This window comes from Kogia breviceps, chromosome 6 (genome assembly GCF_026419965.1).
Source record: "Kogia breviceps isolate mKogBre1 chromosome 6, mKogBre1 haplotype 1, whole genome shotgun sequence".
NCBI lineage: Eukaryota > Metazoa > Chordata > Mammalia > Artiodactyla > Physeteridae > Kogia > Kogia breviceps.
The window spans coordinates 53,734,549-53,755,734 of NC_081315.1; the positions used below are offsets into that span (position 1 = coordinate 53,734,549).

The 21,186-nt window shown below is 39.1% G+C and overlaps 1 protein-coding gene across 6 annotated transcripts in view; it reads left to right on the plus strand.

The window, feature by feature from the left end:
* Positions 1-21,186, plus strand: part of SLC4A4 (solute carrier family 4 member 4) — a 354,105-nt gene that overhangs the window by 132,250 nt on the left and 200,669 nt on the right. For all 6 annotated transcript variants that reach the window (XM_067035812.1, XM_059067191.2, XM_059067198.2 and 3 more), the window contains exons 4-5: positions 6,740-6,875; positions 15,567-15,727. In XM_067035812.1, the coding sequence (XP_066891913.1) occupies positions 6,740-6,875; positions 15,567-15,727 (297 nt within the window). The remainder of the gene's footprint in view (positions 1-6,739; positions 6,876-15,566; positions 15,728-21,186) is intronic.

The window sequence follows — 21,186 nt, forward strand, 5'->3', positions numbered from 1 at the left end:
TATTATGTGTTATCTTCCAGCTTTAAGTTCCTTGAGGACAGAGATCTTACCTTAAAAAACATTTTGTGTCATTTCAACAAATACCATAGTATATTGCATGCACTAAAAACTAATAAATATTAATTAAGTTATCAAATGAGAGTGTAGGAACTATACTTCAAATATTGCTAAGCCTCCAGGGTTTTCATTTTGTTACATCATGACTTTTTCCTAGTTGCGCTTAAAAAGAGGCAGAGGATAGAAGCATAGAATGATAGCTTGTGAGGAACTGGGGCAGAATATATATTATTCATTCTTTCATTCATTCTTTTACTCATTTTTCCATCCATTCTCTTTTGTATAACTTCACTGTGCCCAAGATAGGTGCCAAGAGCAGTTTAGGTAAGGCATGAAAAGCTGCAAAGGCAAAGTACAGCAATGAATAACACACCAAGCAGTGGATATTAAATGTCTTAATAGATGTGCACATTAAATGTTGTGGTTCCTCAGGTTAGGAGGAGATTGCATCTAGCAGAGGAAAGTTACTCACCGGAAATATTCATTCTTTTATTTGTGACTTTCTGTACAGGGAATGGCGACTATATTTTGGTGCAGCTCATGCAAAGCTGGATTAAGGGGAAGCGTAGAATAAGGAGAGTTTTCCAAACTTATTTTCCATTTCAGAGTTCTTAATGTAAGCTGCTTTTTGCAAGCGGTTGTGTGTTTGTGTATTTGAAAATGTCCAAGTTTTATTTAGTCATGTCTAATTCATTAATACTCAAAGTGACTGTTAGGCGCACACTACTGTGTTGGTGGTCTTTTAAGGAGGGTGCATAAAATACAGACCCTGTCTTCCAGGGCCTTGGTGACCTAGTTGGAGAGAGAAGGTGCATCTACAAAAGTTTAGGGACTAATGAGCAAGCTGTATATTTGTTAGTGCCTAAATGAGTAATTCAGACATAAAATGTTGTTATGGTTTGAATAAAGGAGAGATTCATGTCTCTGGGAATGGTTAGTATAGGTTATTGGAAAAGACAGACTCTCCATCTGGGCCTTAGAAATTGAATCAGAGTTAGAGAGGAAAGAAAAGACTATTCTAGACTGGAAAAAGGAACAGATCTGAAAATGAGCAGGTTTATTTTGTCACAAGACACTTCTGGGTTGCTGTGGGAGAAAAGGTTGAATGCACAACAGATTGAGGCCAGAGTTACATGAAAGGCAAATGCAGAGGCCAAGTTCAAGCTCCACAGGAGATAGAGTGCGGGTGTGGAAGTGATGTCTGCTTCAGTAGCTGGTGGCAGCAGTAAGTGTGGACAGCATCCCTGCCCTACATTTGGCTCTTCTTGTTGGCAATGGGGGTTGGGAGCACTGGGTGTCCCCAAGCCCTGCAGACCATCACGTGGTCTTCCAACAGGTGGACCTGGGTCAGAGAAACCATGTTGATATAGGACCCTCCAGGAAATTCTAGAGCTACTCAAAAAAGCCAAAACACATTTTAACCAGAGGGCAGAATAAAAAAAAATATCAAGGCAGATTAGAGTCATTAACTTCACTTTGATCTACAGGCCTTCTGTTCTGACAAAGGTGATTGGATGAATTTGACAGTTTCTTTCTCTCCTTTCTTTCCTCCCTGTCACCCTGTCTCATTTTTTTCTCCAGGTTCTCTTTTATGATGAAACTAGATTAGGTATTACTTAGAATCATAATCTATTCATCCGTAAAGCAAGTTGATTTTCTGATGTTTTTGCGCCCCACTGGCCCCCCCTCCCCCAGTATTAAAGTGAGGCGGAAGGGGTTTCTTTATTTTCCCCTTGTTCTTTCATTGGCTATTTCCTAAAACACACACTTTTGTGTTCTCATTACTGAAGCCACTTGATTCACTGAAGTAAAACATGCAGAACTTTTGGCTATTTTGTTTCTTACTGTGTATATTTTCAACATATAAGGGTTGTCAAGGCTAATATCTGAGAGCTTTCTTTCTTAGAAGCTAGGCAGGTTTTGCTTGTAAAGTTCAACAATTTTTAAATGAATTTAAACCTTATATTTTAGCTACTATGGTGATCATCATCATTCCATTTTTCAGGTGGGGAACTTGAGACACAGAGAGGTTAACTAGCTTTTCTCAGATCACACAGCAAATAAGCAGCAGAGTTTGGATTCAAACCCAGACAGTTTGGTTCCAGAGTCTCAATGCAGTACTGTGTCTTGTATTTAGCTCATTTCTTGATCTGATCAAAAGTTATGGGGAAAAAACGAATTCCTGATGTACTTCATTGGGTAGACTCTCACTCTGCATATCTTTGTGTTAAGAATGGTGTTAGAAATTGGGGAGGGTATTTGCTGGCCACAGAGGATGCCCCTCCCACATGTTGATATTGACAATACAATTGCTGTGACCTCTTTTTTCTGATTCCTGGGGAAGTTTCCTTCTGATTAGGGGAGCAGCTGAGGAAAGAAACTAGAGTAGCAAGCTCTTTTTTTTTTTTTTTTTTTCTTCGGTACGTGGGCCTCTCACTGTTGTGGCCTCTCCCGTTGTGGAGCACAGGCTCCGGACGCGCAGGCTCAGCAGCCATGGCACACAGGCCCAGCTGCTCCGCGGCACGTGGGATCTTCCCAGACCGGGGCATGAACCCGTGTCCCCTGCATCAGCAGGCGGACTCTCAACCACTGCGCCACCAGGGAAGCCCACAAGCTCATTTCTGATACACAATATTGGAATTTTATCCCAAAGAGATTGTTATATTGGTTGCTCAGAGGCTGTATTTAATAAATAAGACAACTTATGAAAGGTGCTTAGATACGGTACCTGGAGAGGAAGACCTGGAGGTAACAACGTTACATCCTTCTTCCATTCCACTTTACAGAAGTCACAGCTGAGTTGCTGTCTGATAAGCAGTGAGTTGTGTTTCCGTAACTTGAGAGCACCAGACCACGGAGTAATGCTCTGTGGATTAGAGCTCAGCAAAGATGTGTGTGGTGTCTGTGCAGGAGAATCTGTTCTTTAAGCAGGAGAGACATTTATTCTTCTCTGTTAGAGATGGGGACAAACCCACATCATATCTTTTAGAAAGGGATAAAAAGTTGATTCTCTAAACACAGACTTTTCCCTTCTAGAAGCCAGTTCTATCTCAGGAATCTTTGATGTTGAATGTTGATGAAAAGTCAGTTAAATTTGTGACTGTCAGTTTCAGAACGACTCTGCTGAATAACTACATTTCTAGTAGCGTGAACACTCTACTTGTTAGGAGTAGTGTCCAGATTCTAAATTCTGCCAATCATTTCTTACCCTCATATCATTTCTTTCATGCCCTCTCGGATCCTCTGAAATAGTTACACATCCCATTTCTTGATTGGAAAGGCATTGCAAATGTTTTTACACAAAAGTCCTGGAACTTTAGATTTTTTTTTTCCCAGAGATGTAAGAAATTTCAAAGCTCTTTTTTTCTCATTACAAAAGTAAAATATATTGTATCTTATATTAATATGTATTCGGTTACCTTATTTTAATGTTCTGCCAACACAAAACAGTTTGCAGATATTTTTCTTGTTTATTGGTTTATGTTCTGATTTATTTATTCACTTAACTAATTAATTAATTAATGTTTGTTTTCCCTCCTAGCATGTAAACTCAGTAAGAATAGGGACCTTTTTGTCAGGTTCTTTGCTTTGTCTTCAAAGCCTGAAGCAGAGCCTATTTAGAACATAGACAGTACTCAATAAATATTGCTGAATGAATACATGAATGAGTTGTGCACATTTTAGAATTGATAGGAAAGTGAAAGGTAGAAAATAGAAGTCCTAGAAACAAACTGCATGACATTTAAAAGGTATGTATACAGGCAGTCCTTGCTTTACACTGTAGTGCAGGACCATAAAAATGACTATGCAAGCTGAAATTATACAAAACAATGCTAATGATCAATGGGAAAAGTTATTATTGTTCTTTGACCTTTAAAAATATTTGCCAAATCATTAAAATCTCTCTTATTGTTGGCTATAAAGGTATAGGGGAGTGAAAAAAATAGTAAAACTAGTTATTTATTTAGTATTTGCTAATTTAAAACATTAGAAACATTGAGATTAAAGTGTTTGATTTCTTTGTAAAATTTTATTGGAAGTAGTTTGCCTTTTTCCTACAGTACAGTTCATGAAATGGAGTGAGCATCTTTTCTATTCCCAGAGCAATTGTCATTCTCCTCTCTAAGTCTGGATCAGCTTCCAACATTTTATCGTTTGCACTTTCCGTGTTAGGGAATGTCTCTGAGGGTTCCTTTAACATGAAATTTTTTTGCCAGCATCACTTCTTCTGGGACATCGTTAGCATTTTGTTACAACCACTTGCCTTACTATTTATGTTAATGAGTTCACCTTCACTAAGTTCCTCTGTACATCTAGAGTCTCTCAAATGGGGAACGGCAGCATTATCTACATTCCCATAATCAGCTAGGTCTTCTGTAATGCCATTCGTATTTGACACAGATTTCACTTCCAGTGTTAGTACTTTTTGTTTCTGTGCTGTACTTTCATCTTTGTTGGCTAGCTTCCTCTTTTGATTATTTGTGTCATATGAATTTATCATTGGAAGACAAGAAGGCAGCACAGCTACATACTTTGCTGTCTGTGCGTGAACTGGATAACAAATGTGTAGTGCCCAATCACTGGCAGAGTTCGAAAGGAGCACTATGATTGGTCACGATCATGATGCATATATGTTATGTATATATACGCAAAATACAGTACATAAAATACAGTAATTGTATTTTATGCAATTACTCACAGCTAATTTACCATCCAGCTGAAATCTGAGCTGTGTTGTTGGGCGACTAGTGTTTTTTTTTTTTTCCGGTATGCGGGCCTCTCACTGTTGTGGCCTCTCCCATTGCGGAGCACAGGCTCTGGACGCACAGGCTCAGCGGCCATGGCTCACGGGCCCAGCCGCTCTGCGGCATGTGGGATCTTCCCAGACCGGGGCACGAACCCGTGTCCCCTGCATCGGCAGGCAGATTCTCAACCACTGCGCCACCAGGGAAGCCCGCGACTAGTGTTCTTTAACCAAACTGTGGTAGCTGAAATTCACATCATTAGAACCATGCAAAATGAGGGCTCTCTCATTTCCAGACTATTTTATGGATATATGTGTAATTTTTTCTTTACCAAGATGGGATTGCTTTATGCATATGATTTTGTAATTTTATTTCTTTCAATTAATATTATATGATATATATGTCAAAAAACAATAATCTCATCTTCATGTTTTATGACTATGTGGTATTTGATTGAGTGGTTGTAATATAGTTTATTTAACCAATCCTCCTTTTTGGACATTTAAGCTTTTTCTGTTTCTCTCAATTATAAACTATGCTGTAGTGGTCACCTCTGTAGTTAAGACTTTGTGATAACAACTGTTATTTATTTAGAATGAACATCTTGCTAGTGGTAGAATTGCTGACTCACAGGATAGATACACTTTAAAAACATTTCCATACCTTTTCAGAGAGATTTTCCCATTTAGGCTCCCACCAGCGACATAAATTGGAAGGTGCTGGTACACGTGTCCTAAACCCTTGCCAGCATTGAGATGGTCACTCTTTAAAGTTTTTGCCATTTTTATAGGTAAAACATATATTTTATTTTAATAGTTAGTTTTGATTACTAGGTAGGTTGAATATTTTTCATGGATTTATTTGTAGTAAATATATTTTGATCTATAGAATTTTATTCTGTCCTGATTATATTGGTTTTCAGATGGTAGGAAGTTTTTTGTTTTTTTAGGTTGAGTACATATATTTCTACAAAGTTCTGCATATGAATAAATCTGTGTACTCGGACTGCAGTCACATGTATATTCCATGTATATTCCATGGTTTTACCCATGGATTATAAGGAGTATCTTAGTTTATTAGTATATTTATTATGTATATTAGTATATTTATTAGTATATTAGTTTTGTAATATAACCATCAGTTTCCAAATGCTTTCCGTTTTTTTTAAAGAAAGAGAAAATAGCCCACAACCTGGGGGAAATTCTAGTTAATTTTTCATTACATGATTTTTAGGAGATGGGGTCAGAAGGAGCTAGTAGGGCATTCAATTATGTGCTTGAGTGTGTTGGAAATATTTTTTCCCCTCGTGTACAATATTTTACTTGGGCTTGTTTTTCAAGTGCATTGAAGTGTGACTAAACATTTTTGGGTACTGCCATTATGTAAAGAAGAGGCTCCATCGTGTTAAATATTCCTTCATCATCTTTGCAGTTAGGCAATTATGGGCAGTGAGGAGCCTGCGAGGGCGTGGGCTGCTTTGGGCATTGGACAGAGGGAGGCGGGGGCCTGGGGGAAACCCAGCACTGGGGTGCTCTGTTGCCCCCTCCCACTGTTGTAGAAAAAGTGATTGGCTCAAGCTGGTTTCTGTCTTATACTTTTGGATGGGTCATCAGTGGGGAAGGAGGGAAGGTCATGTGGTTGGGCCCGAGCTCATCAGAGGACTAAAGGTTCTTTGCCACTGGCCACACAGAACTGGAGCGCTGTCCTTCTGGAGAGTGGTGGAGAGCTGAGACACAGTTCAGAACTAAAGGACTAGAGAAGGCCTTGGATTCCTGTTTGTCTTTAGGTTGGGGACAAGGAAGGCTCAGCAAGGAAGATGTCTGCTGAAAATGTGGAAGGGAAGCCCATCAGCTTTGGGGACAGAGGAAGAGCTCGGAGTTACACTTTCCTCAGGGTTGTCCAGCCAATGTTTAACCACAGTATTTTCACTTCTGCAGTCTCTCCCGCCGCAGAACGCATCCGATTCATCTTGGGCGAGGAGGATGACAGTCCAGCACCCCCTCAGCTCTTCACGGAACTGGATGAGCTGCTGGCTGTGGACGGTCAGGAGATGGAGTGGAAGGAGACAGCGAGGTGAGCCATAGCTGACTATGTAGGACTGACGTGGGGAAACAAGGGCAGGGCAGGATTCTTGTCTGTGAGCTCCTTTCTCTAGCCCAAATGATTGATGAGCGTGAGGTTGGCTGGGTTAAGGAGTCAAAGGATTCTTTTTCGACTCTTTGACATTGACATGGATGCAGGACACCCTTTATTTCCCTGCTGAAGCCATTGATCTGCATTGTTACAATTTTAACCTTTATAAGGAATTAGAAGTAAATCTCCATTTGTATGCTATTTAATAGTAAAATATTTAAAAGAGAGAAACTCCAGCACCTAAACATGATAGCCTAGCGATATGTGTTCACAGTCTCCACATGCCAAGGTATCTTGTGAAACCATTTCTGACTTATTACCCATTCCCTGTTAGGAGGGAGGTTGCAAAGACAATGACTGTTACACACAAACTTGCCATTATTCCAAGTGAAAACCTGTCATCTTTTAAATATCCAGTGAAAGCGAGTAGAAGGTTCACTTGAATTGGAAGTGTTAGAGACCTGAGTTCCATTTCAGACTTTTGTCACCTGCAGGCTGCATAACAGTTTCTCAGAACTTTGATTTCATCATCAATAAAAAGTGGATAATAATGTCTATTACATATAATATATATGTAGGTGATATAAGATATATAATATGTAAAATATAATGTTCTACTAGATATCGAATTATATCATGGATATTTGTATACATACATACAGGTATATATATGGAAATGCTTTGTAAATTGTTAAGCACTGCACAAATATCTAAAGTTTCATTAATCTCACAATAAGAGCTTTTCTTACTGTCTTTCTGCATGTATAATTAGTTATATATGCCACACTAAATCTTCTATAACATATAAAAATTGTGTACCATAAAGACATTGATATAATGCAGTTATTGGTCTCTCATTGTCATCATTATATGGGGATTCAGTGTATTGGACTTTCACAAGCAAAATAACGTTAACATATGCCTTTTATAGTCTGTAATTTAATTCAGATCAGTTAAATTCAACAAATATGTTCTGAATGCATAGTACACATCAGGCACCTTTTTAGGTACTGGGAATACAGAAGTGGGCAGTAACTCATTTCTGCTCCTCCATCTCTAAGGCTGCCCCCTTTTTTTTTTTTTGCGGTACGCGGGCCTCTCACTGTTGTGGCCTCTCCCGTTGTGGAGCGCAGGCTCCGGACGCACAGGCTCAGCGGCCATGGCTCACGGGCCCAGCCACTCCGCGGCACGTGGGATCCTCCCAGACTGGGGCACGAACCCGCGTCGCCTGCATCAGCAGGCGGACTCTTAACCACTGCGCCACCAGGGAAGCCCTAAGCCTGCCTCTTGAAGCTCTTCATTCTTTATTCTTTTGGGGCCACTTTCCATGATATAGTAATTGTCTCTTATTCCCCTCTCAGCACCAATAACCTGGATATTAAAAGTCCTTCATAAAGTATACTTTTAGTTCATAAAACATTCTCCAAAAGAAGGCTCTCAAAGTGAAAACTTGTACCAGTATCTCCATTTCATTCTTTCTTTTCCTTCTTTCTAATAGAACAAAAACAGAGTGAGAATTACACTGGTGCAGCATGAGTTAAGTGTTGGGGAGATTTTGGTTTAGTCTTGGCTTTGCTGCTAACTAGCTGTTTAACTTTGGGCAAGTTATATAGTCATGTAGTCTTCCTGAGCTTGTGTTTTCTATACTGTCAAATGAGAGTCATACTGGGTTGCATCCTCTCTAACATCATGCGTATTTTATAACTCTAAAGTTCCATCCCTGTGTGTATAATTGTGTAGTCAGCTGTGACTAGAAGAGTTCCTTTGATTCTTACTTTCATCTTAAAATTCTGTGTGAGTACCTATATAGAGTAGAATTCAGGTGTAGCATTCTGTTTTCTCTTTCAGCCAAATGCAGACTACACTTTATTTTATGTGACCCCTGGCCCCAGAAATGTGAAGAGATCACAGCTCATTGTATAGGTAGTCCAACATTGAATGAGATGGACATAGTATTTTCATTTAAGATTCTTAAATGTTAAGATGGTCATGAATACTTTACCATCTTTAAAGACTGACTATTTCCTTAGGAACATATGTGTCATTTTGGTGATGTCATTGGTCCCTGAGAGACTGTATGTACAGCTGGAGAGGAAGTACAGTGGGATACACCATGTATTGGGGGAAGTTGTCCAGGAAGAAACATACTCACAAATAGTCTACCTTCTATAACTTCTCCTATATAGGATTTGCCATAATTACTATTAATTAATTAATCATATATGTGATAGTATTGTTTTCATTTTGTCTGCCTCATTACACTAATTTGTCTAGAGGGAGAGACCACCGTGTCTGTCTTTCATTACTATATTCCCAGTGCTCTGCAGCGCTTGGTATGTAATAGGTGCTCAGTAACATTTGCTGAGTGTGATTAGTTGAGAACTCATTGCCTTAGAATCTGCTGTTCTAAATATAATACTTCCTTAGAAATATTACGTGATCAAAGCTGGAGTTCGGTGATAATCCATCTCTTTCTGACTGATGGACAGCTCAATAACAGACCCAAGTTACCCAGCACACCATTGATAAAGCCCAAGAGAGGACCTTAGTTTGATGTTTCCAACTAATTCATCAATATGCTGATGCCATCTGTGTTTAGCTCTCTAGCCCAGACTCCTTGCCTCGTTTGATTGAAAACAAATATTTGGTTGGGTAGTAGGCATCTCAAAATAACATGTCAGAAACTGAGCTTCTCATCTACCCACCTCAGATCTCATCCTACCGAGTTCCCCACCGCAGTGAACAACTCCATTTTTTTAGTTGCTCAATCCAGAAAGATTGGAGTCTTCCTTGACTCCTGTCTTTCTCTACACCCCTTACTTGACCCACTGGCACATCCTATTTAGTTTACCCTCAGCGTTATTCAGATATTCAGAATCTCATCATAGCTCACATTCAGTGCTGCCACAACCCTGGTCCAAGCCTCCATCCTTTCTCATCTAGATTACTGCAAATGCTTCCTAATTAGTCCATCTCCCTGCACCTGCCCTTGCCTCCCTCATGAACTATACACTATGATCTCTGACCTCATCTCCTCATCTCTTACTTCTCTCCCCCTGGTTCGCTTTGCTCAAGCCTCACTGGCCTGGTCATACTCCTGTGTCAGAGCCTTTGTACTTGCTGTTCAAATGCGGTTTGCCCTTGAAATGCTCTTCCTGCTGTACTCCACAGTCACCTCCCTGGCTCATTTCCTCGCCTCCTTCAGGTCTTTTTTCAAATATGACCTTCTCAGTGACTGCCCTGTCTAAAATAGAAACTTTCCCCAAACCTTCTTATCCCTCATCCTCCATTCTAGTTGTCTTTAGCACTTATCAGCAGTTAGCATATTAACATATCTTGTTATTGTCTCTTCCCAATAAAATTAAAGCTCCATGAGGGGAGGAATTTTTGGTTGTTTTGTTCACCACTATATTCCTAGTGTCTACAACTACCTGGCACACAGTCCACAATCGAGAAATACGTGCTTATAGAATGAAAGAATCGAGAAGTAGAACCTTGATTCTTAGTTTACTGCTCTACCTAAATTCTGTTGGAAAGTTTGGAGGTGGTTGTGCCTCCAGAAATGATTCAAATTGTCAGTGATTTTTACTTCCTGCAACGTAACTCTGCTTCTAAATGTTTCTTTGCAGTAATTTCTGACTGCCATTTATGATGTCCAGTTTCCAGACCTGAGAGGGCTTTTTTTCCCCCACAAAAAGCTCTCAAACCTACCAGACTAATAAAAGTTTAGTGCTTAGAGGGAACTCATTTTACATATGAAAATGCAACATGAATATTCTTTTGGCTAACATAAAATGGAGAATTATTTGCTTTTTGTGAAAACTCCAATTAAATGGACTATTTTATTCCATAGAGAACTAGCCCACCAGACTTCTCCAGCTCAGTGTAGTTTCTACCGTGAGCCTACACCCCACTGTTGTATTATAGAACACAATAGTACCCTCTTTAGTACTCTCCCTTTTAATGTTCTATACTTTTTTCAGTTGACTAATGATTTGATTTTGACCAAGAATATCATACATTGAGTCTCAGCATTACTGCAGTTTTAGTCTTACTTCAGGAAGTTCAGGTTAGCTGTGTGTCTTAAAAAATAAGAAAACTGGTTTCAGTGGTAGGAAAAATATCCCCATTGAAGTCTCACAAAGCACAGTAGTCATGTAAAACTATAAACAACGGAAATCTGTATTTACATGAAGTTTGAAGCCAATTCTACCACCCTCTTTATTCACATCTTTTTCCTGCTGTTCCCTTTCCTGAAAGTCAGAACTTTGAATTTTCACTGACTCTCCCAAGAGTAGAATGATCAGACCTGAGAAATGTATATAATCAGTGGAATGCAGAGAATATTCTTTTTCAAAGGAGTATCCTCAGTGTTAGGTCATTAGAATGCTGACATTCAGTGGTGTAGCAGTAGTTATAATGGAATATTTGGTATTAGTGAATGAGCCTGTGCTTCTCATTAACAATTTCTAGGTGGCAAGGCGTTAGCTAATGGATTCATGAAGAAGACTGGTAGAAGAATAAGTCATGGTCCAGCTTTGGTGATGGCCCAAAGCCAGGAAGAAGGGCTATCACTTCCACTCCAAACGCTGTATTTCTTTGAGTCAGTGATGTCTGCAAACATGGTTTTTGGCTTTCAGTTTTCCCTCAGCGAATATTCAGATGGGCCATGTTGGAATTTATCACTGTTATAAGAATATATGTTAAAGATCACTTCCCCTCTTCTCTGCGATTCAAATTTTACGGCCAAACCTAGGTAAAAAGGAAAGACATCACAAGTTTCAATAAACCCAACAAGCCAACAAAGGAAAAGGGTACTGATGTTTCAGTTCTAGTGGAACACCAGGAGTGACCCTGCCTCCCTCTGGAGAACATGACTTCGGGGCCTGGCCATCAAACACAGCCACTTGCACTTACCCTGGGGCTTTGCATAGGACCCTCTCTGTTCCCAATCTGCCCTGACCCCTCTATCTCTCCTCTACTGGATGGCTCTGGAAAATTCCATTTTAGACGAAGTTTACTTTTTCTGTAAGAAAAAGTCTGAAGAATAAGGAATTTAATCATCTATGTAATTATATGTGGTTACTACACTGTTTTGCAATAACTTTCACAGTTGATCTAGAAATTTAAGAATTCTCCTTAAAAACGTCATTTATCCCAGATACACACTAGCATTGGCTTCTTTTATGTGCGATGAGGCACTTATTAGTTAGCTGGAAATTTATTATTGCTTTAAAATAGCTTTACGTAGTTGGATTATATTCCAAGGCAAAGGTCATATCTATTTTCCATTGTAAAACTGGCATGTTTTAAAGTTAGAGGTCTTTTCTTTTCTTAAGTATATTTAATCATATGATCGGAAAGTTGCAAAATTCAGTGTTTCCCAGTGGGCTTTCTATTTCTTCAACAAATGAGTGAAATGCTGTTTGGTTGGCAGTCACTCAAAGTGGGTTAAACCGCAATGTACTTTATCATTATTCTTCAAAGACCTTGGAATAAATAAACTTCACCTAATAAACTCTTCCTTCAAGGTTACAACAGTTTTGTAATTGCCAGCATTTAAAAAGCCAGCTTCTGAAATTAATTATCCTATAACATGTCAAGTACTAAGACAAAAGGAAAAGTAGGAAACTTATTGCAAATACATGGTTATTCATAGTTATTATGAAGGGTAGATAGTAGCTTTTAGTACATTTTACAGTAAAAATGTCTTTTTTTTAAATGTAATTACATGGTTCTAAAGCACCTTTACAAATTCATTGACACTCCAATAGCCTGAACTTTGGTACCTTTGCCTTAGCCTTTTCTTTAATGGGTTCTGATTTGAACTGAGTCGTTTTCAGTTTTTTCCAAATTTGTCCTTGGTATGTGAGGAGGATAGACATAGCATGTGTAGTTTCTGGAATGAAACTGCCTGCAAACAGTCTGTTTAACTGGGCAAATCATTACGTTCTGTGTAAAAGTGTATATTCTTTGAGCAATTAGAGCAATGTATTTTAAAGGAATTTAATAGTCATTATCCCAGAGTTACCTTATGCAATTAGCTCTACTATGACATGACATCACCTCAACATATAATATTTACTGAACTCAAAGTGAAATAGATGCTTAAACTGAGCTATGAGACAATACTTGTCTCTTAGGAATGTAGATTCTAAGGAACTGGCTAGTTTCGAGACTACATTCCCATTCCATTATGGTTAAAGCTTGACCTAATCTTGGCTGGTATAATCCAGGAGGGTGAGTAATACTATTCCCTAAATCCAAGCTAGTTGGGATTTATTATTTCTAAATGTACTTTAAAAACTTGTTCAAAGTCATATTTAAGATAACCTGTGGAGAGGAGATTGGTCACAGAAGAATGCAATGGTTTTGTTCTTCTTTTCTTTTCTTAAAGAACATTTTATTAAACTTATATTGTCTGGACAGTTGAAGATGATAGCAGAAAAGAGCTACTGTCACGTACCATATGTAAGTGAGGCTTAGTTTTCTTTTACAAAATGGATTTGGCCATACAGATTTATGGTGACTGGTAGAAGGGCAACTGGTTATCATTTAGGAAGGATAAGAGGGAAGTGAAGGCTGTATGTATAGAACACTCCCATTTACTGAGTTTCTAGCTGGCCCTTGTCATTCATCTTGGACTTAAATTCTGTGACTAAAGATTCTATCCCTCAGCTAATAAGAATACTCTTAGCAATAAAAACAAGGTCACTATACTCTTTATCGATAACATAATTATATGTAACCCTAACTAGGTTTCATATACTATGGAATCTTCTAGAGTCTCATCTTGAGCAAAAAACTGTAACATCAGATGTAAATATGATTCATATACTAGCTCCCAGTCAACATGGTTAGAAGTTCTGTGAGTAAGCCTGAAAAGATAATATGCCTAAAGTTAGCCAACGTAATATACTCCATAAAATGATTACTCTCAAAATAACCCAATTACCTCTTATTGTTTTGGCAAATCCATAGAATTCTATAAGAATGTAATATAAAGTTGTCATTTTTCTCTCACTTCCTTCTATTTCTGTGGTTCTAATACCAACCAAGGTGAAGAACTACTAATTAACACACACACGCACACACACACAAGAATATTAAAGGTCTGTCTCTCAGAATGTTTCACAACCACTTTTGTAGAATAAACAAGGTCCAGTTCTGAAGTTTTAGAACTTCTTTGGTGTTGGCTTTTTAATGTGAGGAAAACATGTAAAAATCTCTACTCCCTACATTTTTGGGGATACAGGGGAAAGGAGGAGGGTCTTAAAGTGGAGGGTGAAGATGGGGCTAAGGTTGCCATTGAAGCGTGGAAGTTTCCTGGCGGGGAGAGGGAAGGAGTTTGGGGATATGGCTCATATACTTATGAATCACATGAGTGTTGGGCTTGATTAAAATTCTGAATTGTCTTTGACATTGTGGCTGATCTGTTGATCTATTTTCACTCATGGTTCTACTAATGTGTTTTTTTCTTCCTCTGGGGGTGGTGAGCCGTCTATAAATAATACTTATGTAGAGCTTTCTCTGATCTCTGCCCTTTGTTCTCATCTTTAATGAGTTGGGTGAGTGTTTAGCTTTTTCTAGGAAAACATTTTTCAATCATTAAACCTTTGCGTGAAGAATGTAGGAAAACAATTTTTAACCCGCTCTTTATCTTGTTCAATATCTTTCAGAGGTTTGAAGTGATAGAAAGCGGCATTTTTCTTTGGGTCATGATGAATAGCAAAATGATGATGCTTTCCTGTTTTCCTTTAACAGTGTAGGAAGAGTCAGTATGTATAATATGTGGGATATAGACTGTCAAATGTGTTTCGCTCTCATTTCCATTAAACTTTTTTCCTTCCTATATATTGCTAAGTTATCAAAATGTCTACAAATCTTAGAAAGAAGAAACTATAAGAGAGGGTTTTTTGTTCCATTACTAAGGTTAATAAGAGATCTGTTATTATCAGAGTATATGCATTGTTCACTGAGCTTGTGTATTTTTAAACACATGTGGAGCCAAACGTGAGGGGTAAAGCTATTAGCATCTCAATGAGAGGGGAACATGTGTCAGCTGAGAGAGATGTATTAAAGTAAGATACAGCAACACATGCTGGCACTCTTTAAGCATGAAAGGGGAATTTTATTTGTCTGACCACTTCACACACCATATTTTCAAATATTTAAGATCAGTATTGGTTCATACTGATATTTTACCTTATATAAACGTGCCTTGTGAAGTCACAACAGAATTCTCACAGTGGTGGTTTTTTTACAAACTGTAGTCTCTACCCACATGGAGAATTTGAAATGCATATTTTTCCTACATTAGTTGAAAAATTTGGTTCAATAGTCATTCTTAAGGATTTCATGGTTACATATAGACAGATATAAAACCAAGGAGGCGTTGGCTCCTTTTGGTTTGTTTTCTTTCTCTCTAACATCAGGGGGAGGAGCGGCCTAGTGAGTCTGTTTGGTGTATTTATAAAGGTAATGCAGTTAATGATAGAATAAGCTTTTAAGACTCCACAAAAGGAGACATTTTGGAAGTGCTGGTGGGCGTGGATCTGGGGGGTTGGTGTTGCTATTTCCAGAGGTGATGAGAACACTTTTAATGGTTCTTCACTAATCTCATGTTTCTAGGTGGATTAAGTTTGAAGAAAAAGTAGAACAGGGTGGGGAGAGATGGAGCAAGCCCCACGTGGCCACCTTGTCCCTTCATAGCTTATTTGAGCTGAGGACTTGTATGGAGAAAGGATCCATCATGCTGGACAGGGAGGCTTCTTCTCTCCCGCAGTTGGTGGGTAAGTATGTTGTCTTAAGTTCCTATCATTGTTTTCTGCTCTACCTACCTCTCCATGAGTCTCTTTCAATGCAGATGACTTCTAGTGTAAGCAGAGCTGAATATTCTATAACATTTATTCTCTCTCTTTTTTATATTATAAAACTAGTAAGGGTTATTGCAAAAATTTGGAAAATACAGACAAATATTGAGAAAAAAATTAAAAATCATCCATGATACTTCCATCTGGACATAGCCATTGTTAACATTTTGGTGTATTTCCATCCAGTTTTGGTTCTCAGTCCTCTCTCTTCTGCTTTTCACTTTTATGTTACATTAAAAATTACCATGTTTATATGTACAGATTTGCATTCCTCTACTTATTAGCATAAGATTAATATTTAAATAGAACCCTCCCCCTTCATCCTTGGTCATACTGGACTGGAAGTCTGGACACTAGATTTCTAGATCTCCTTGACCTTAGACATTGGGCTGAGCTTCTCTGGGCCTCAGTTTTGCCATCTGTAAAATACAGTTTGAATATTCTGTAAGAAGGAAACTGGTCTAGGTCTAGTCCCTCAGTTGGGCTGATTTTGTAGGTGAAAGTCAAGCTCCTTTAGCTGTAGGTAGAGCAAATTGGGTGGGGCAAGGAGCCAGCAGAACGTTATGGATTAATGACTGAGTCAGGTCATGTTGGTGCCGAGGATCATTTGTACAACCCCGGACAAGTCACTGAACCTCATGGTGCAGAGCAGCTTTGGCATCTTTGTAATTAGTGTTGTGTAGTGAATGTCAACTCACCATATTGAACACCTTGAGCACACGTCGCTACATTCCAAAGAGAGGTTATTGTTTTCATTTTCTAGCAAGAGACTGGCCTAAGCTGCCTTATTGTCATTCAGGTTGGTGTGCTAAAGATCATGTTTTCCTTAAGGAGAGGTGCAGGGGCTCTGCTTATTATTCCTAGGAAAATTCCATAACTCGGTGACCACTGGACCTTTAGGGATGACTGCACTTTCTTAAGGGGCCTGCAGTGGGCCTACTTTGGGGTTGTGATGAGAGGATGTGGATCGTGGCCCTGATGACCAGTGTAAAATTCCTGTGTAATCTCAAAATTTCTTTGAATATCTGTAGGCAGAGGGCTTGTCTATGGCATCTGTGTCTTTATGGACAATGGGAAGGCTATAGTATTTGTATTGGAAGAGAAGATCAGTTCTCAAATCAGGCATATATCTTGCTGACCTATACATATCTGTTTCTTCTTCAGAGAGCTTGTTAGTTAGATTTACAAAGCAGCTCCACACTTTCCTTGCATCTGAAGTGCTTAAGGCACAAGTAGAGAAGGGAGAAAGATTAATGTGAAGATGCTGGGTGGACAGAATGAATTAGTTTATGCATTTATTCAGCAATGGTACATGGCCTTCTACAATGAGCCAGACACTATTCTAGGCCCTGAAATTAGGTTTGCAAATCTACCACTTTGTAAATGGGCTAAGTTACAAATCCATGTCCGCATAAGTAGTGAGAAGATAATGTTGGAAATACTGCTTTATGTAGAATTTTTTGTATTTGACAAGGCAGGTGAGACTGAAAAAGGACATCTGATATATGAGGAGAGCTGTTAGATTATTGTATGCAGGGAAGATGAAGCCCATCTACGAAGACAGAGAGAAGCAAAGGGAACGAATGGTTTTCCAGGCTATTTGTTTCACTGACTTTTCTTCATTTGTTAAAGCTGCAAGAGAGATTGTTATCCAAAAAAGTATCATGGTTAGCAAAAATCAGTCCAGTTTCTGAGTGAGATTTGCAATCTTTAGGCTTTAAGAACTAATCTAGAGCAAAGATGTCTGAAGTTAGAAGTCAGAAGTGCCTAAGTGCAAAGCAAAATGGGAATTAAACTTGTGACTGGGCAATGGATAGCAATCTGTGTGTTGTGGTTTAAGGTTCATTGGGAAGTTTCCTGTATTGAAAAAAAAGTCCTACCATAGACCATGGTTACTTCCTAAACTTCCACTGTTTGGAGATTCATTTCACTGAACCCAGAGTTTGTTTTCTATTAAAATATACATACTCTTTGGCACAGGTCATATATTCATTCCATGAGATGCAGAGTGGTGTTGTAGAAATAATGGTGGATTTAAAGTGGGGGGCGGGGTTAATTAAAGTCTACCCCTACTAGCACGTGGGACCACAGACAAGTCACGTTGCTTAACTTATTCACAGTCTCTGTTTCTTATCCGTAAAAAGTGGATGAAGGTAGACCTCTCAGGGTGTTGTTAGAATTGATTGAGGATCTCAGGTGTAATTGTACTTACTTTGATGACTATCCCAGTATGAATGAGTTTATCCAGATCCTTCTACGTGTCACTTAGCAGGGGCTGAGTGTAGACTGAGTCAGGTCAAGAGATGCTCAGGGACTTCATGAGCAGGCGAAAAATTCTGAAAGGTGTAGTAGATGGAGCTAGAAAAAAACCTCACAGCTTCTTTTTTTTTTTTTTTTTTTTTTTGCGGTACTCGGGCCTCTCACTTTTGTGGCCTCTCCCGTCGTGGAGCACAGGCTCCGGAAGCGCAGGCTCAGCGGCCATGGCTCACGGGCCCAGCCGCTCCGCGGCATGTGGGATCCTCCCGGACTGGGGCACGAACCTGCATCCCCTGCATCGGCAGGTGGACTCTCAACCACTGCGCCACCAGGGAAGCCCCCTCACAGCTTCTTTGCTGTGCCTGGAGCTGGCTGGTTAAGAAGGGTGATGAACGTTAAAGTTGAATTATATACTTGGGCTTTTCTGTAAGATTGTCTTCGAGGTCTTCAGCACCAGAAAGAGCCATCTTAAGGCGTTTCTGGTCTTCAGTAACTGACTGACCCTTTCCATGTAGTAGAAGACAGAGTCCCGCATTACACTGGAGCCTCATTAGCTAATGGCCAAAGAGAGAGGTTCTGGTATTTACTACATTTAAGAAAGGTTCATCAAACATTTTACATTCTCAGTTTAATTTTCCGTTACTTTTTATTATCAGCTGTGGCTTTTTTCCTCTAACCTCCACACGTTTGCTTTAATAATGTCATTAAGTTTTAAAATTGGACACCACTAGGTCACTTTGAGGTGTCATCACTCAGTACTGTGTTTGCTCTACCATCCATGAGGCAAGCAGGCAGAGAGCCAGTGCTGTCGTTCTGGAGCTGATAACACAGAGAAACAATTCAGAGGCAAATAACACACATCACAAGCAAAACAAAGAAATTTTTTAAAAAAAATGGACTAGATTTGGAGGAGTGGGGAGAAGAACATGTCAGAGAGTGTAAGTGGCTGAAAAGAAATACTTAAAAATCCTCTGAAAGAGTCAAATCCTCACAGCAGGTTAAAAAACATGAAAGAAAAAAAAAGAACTGCCCTGATTTCGAGTGATAAAATGGCATGATAACTTGAGTTACTGTCATTACTTGATTATTAAAAAATCTTTTTATAGCAGAGGATGCAGTGGATTTGTTGTTTCCTGAATGGTGGTGTTATTCAGACTTGAGAATTACATGCAGCTAAGTCTTAAGATGCATTTCCCCTTCACCCGACTTTTATCTCGACAAACAAGGAGAAAAAGAAGTCATGATGGGCTTCCCTGGTGGCGCAGTGGTTGAGAGTCCGCCTGCCAATGCAGGGGACATGGGTTCGTGCCCCGGTCCAGGAAGATCCCACATGCTGCGGAGCGGCTGGGCCCGAGAGCCATGGCTGCTGAGCCTGCGCGTCCGGAGCCTGTGCTCCGCAGCAGGAGAGGCCACAACAGTGAGAGGCCTGTGTACTGCAGTACTGCAAAAAAAAAAAAAAAAAAGTCATGATGAGTGTGATTATATCCACCAAACAAGAGCAATTCCTTTTCTGGAATTTCTTTCCCTTTTTGCAGTCCATTTGCTGTTCCTCCTCAGTGGCCTCCGAGGGGCACCCTCCCTTTGCAGGTGTGAAGCCACTGCCACATGGGGGCCTGTGAGCAGGGGCCCCTACCTAAGTGGGTGTCACTTCCCACACTTGTGTAAAAATTCAGCCTCATTCTGATTCTCCTCAGGACCTCTCCTAGTTTTCTTCATGAAGATTCCCTTCTGAACCCTAATAGAGAATGTGTGTTATTTAAAGGATAAAACATCATTTTTATAGCTCATTTTAATAACTTTATTATTGCTGTCATCTTACAGTTTTACATTTAAAGTATCGTTCACTTATGAAGCCAAGTACATGAAAATTCCTCTCCCCTCCTTAGTTAAAAAACAATTATAAGCCATTTCAGGTATTTTATTATGATGGGAAATGGATTAGGAAAATGTAGCTCTATTTTTGGAGCTCTCATTCTTATATTTAAAGGCATTCCTGGGCTGTGCATGTTGGCAGATATATGAGTCATGTTGTTTCTTGCTTTCAACACCTTTTATATTTTCAAAATGGTAATATATTTATTTTTTTATCACAAAACTAAAACATGTTCATTTCTAGTAATGCAGAAAAATATACCACGCAGAAGTCAAAATACCACTGATCTCATCTTTCAGAACTATACTCCCAGCAGTTTTTCGGTACATCTCTGTTTACACACATGAAATTTATTTTACAGACTGGGATCATACTATAACCCTCCAATCTGCCCTTTCTAACTTAAAAACATAATATGAATGTTTCCATGTTATTAAATATAAGTATAAACATCATTTTAATGGCTGCAAAATAGCTAATAATCTATAACTGGGCATTTAAGTTGCCTTCAAGTTTTTATCGAAAAGAAATGAACATTTTTGTTACACTTTTGTGAAATTGCTTATTTCCTGATTATAGGTTTCTTATGGTGAAATATTCAAAGGGTTTGAACATTTTGAAGGGCTTTGTTTTGTATTGGCCAAGTGGCCTTCAAGAAAGGTTGTCCTGTTTGTTACTCTCGTCCTCAGTATATGGCCTTGTCTACTGCATACAACATTCACGTCACCGGAGACTGGTCTTTTAAATTTTGCCACTTTGATAGATTAACATAAAATTGGTGAAATTTGTATAAATTTGTTTAAATTGTCTGTTAGTCTTGAAGTTGAATATTTCTTGGGCCTTTTGTGTTTCTTTTAAGAATGGACTTATATATGCTACCAAATGTAAAATAGATAGCTAGTAGGAAGCGGCCGCATAGCACAGGGAGATCAGCTCGGTGCTCTGTGACCACCTAGACGGGTGGGATAGGGAGGGTGGGAGGGAGACGCAAGAGGGAGGAGATATGGGGATACATGTATACGTGTAGCTGATTAACTTTGTTATAAAGCAGAAACTAACACACCATTGTAAAGCAATTATACTCCAATAAAGATGTTAAAAAAATAAAAATGTTACCTTTGACCTTTTTTGGGGGGTTGCATGACCATCTTCTCTTCAAGTTTTTGTTTTTGTTTTTTTTTGGTCTAGAGTTTCCTTCTTAGAGAAAGAGAAGTATCATATGGTACGGAAAAAGATCTAAACTGTGAAT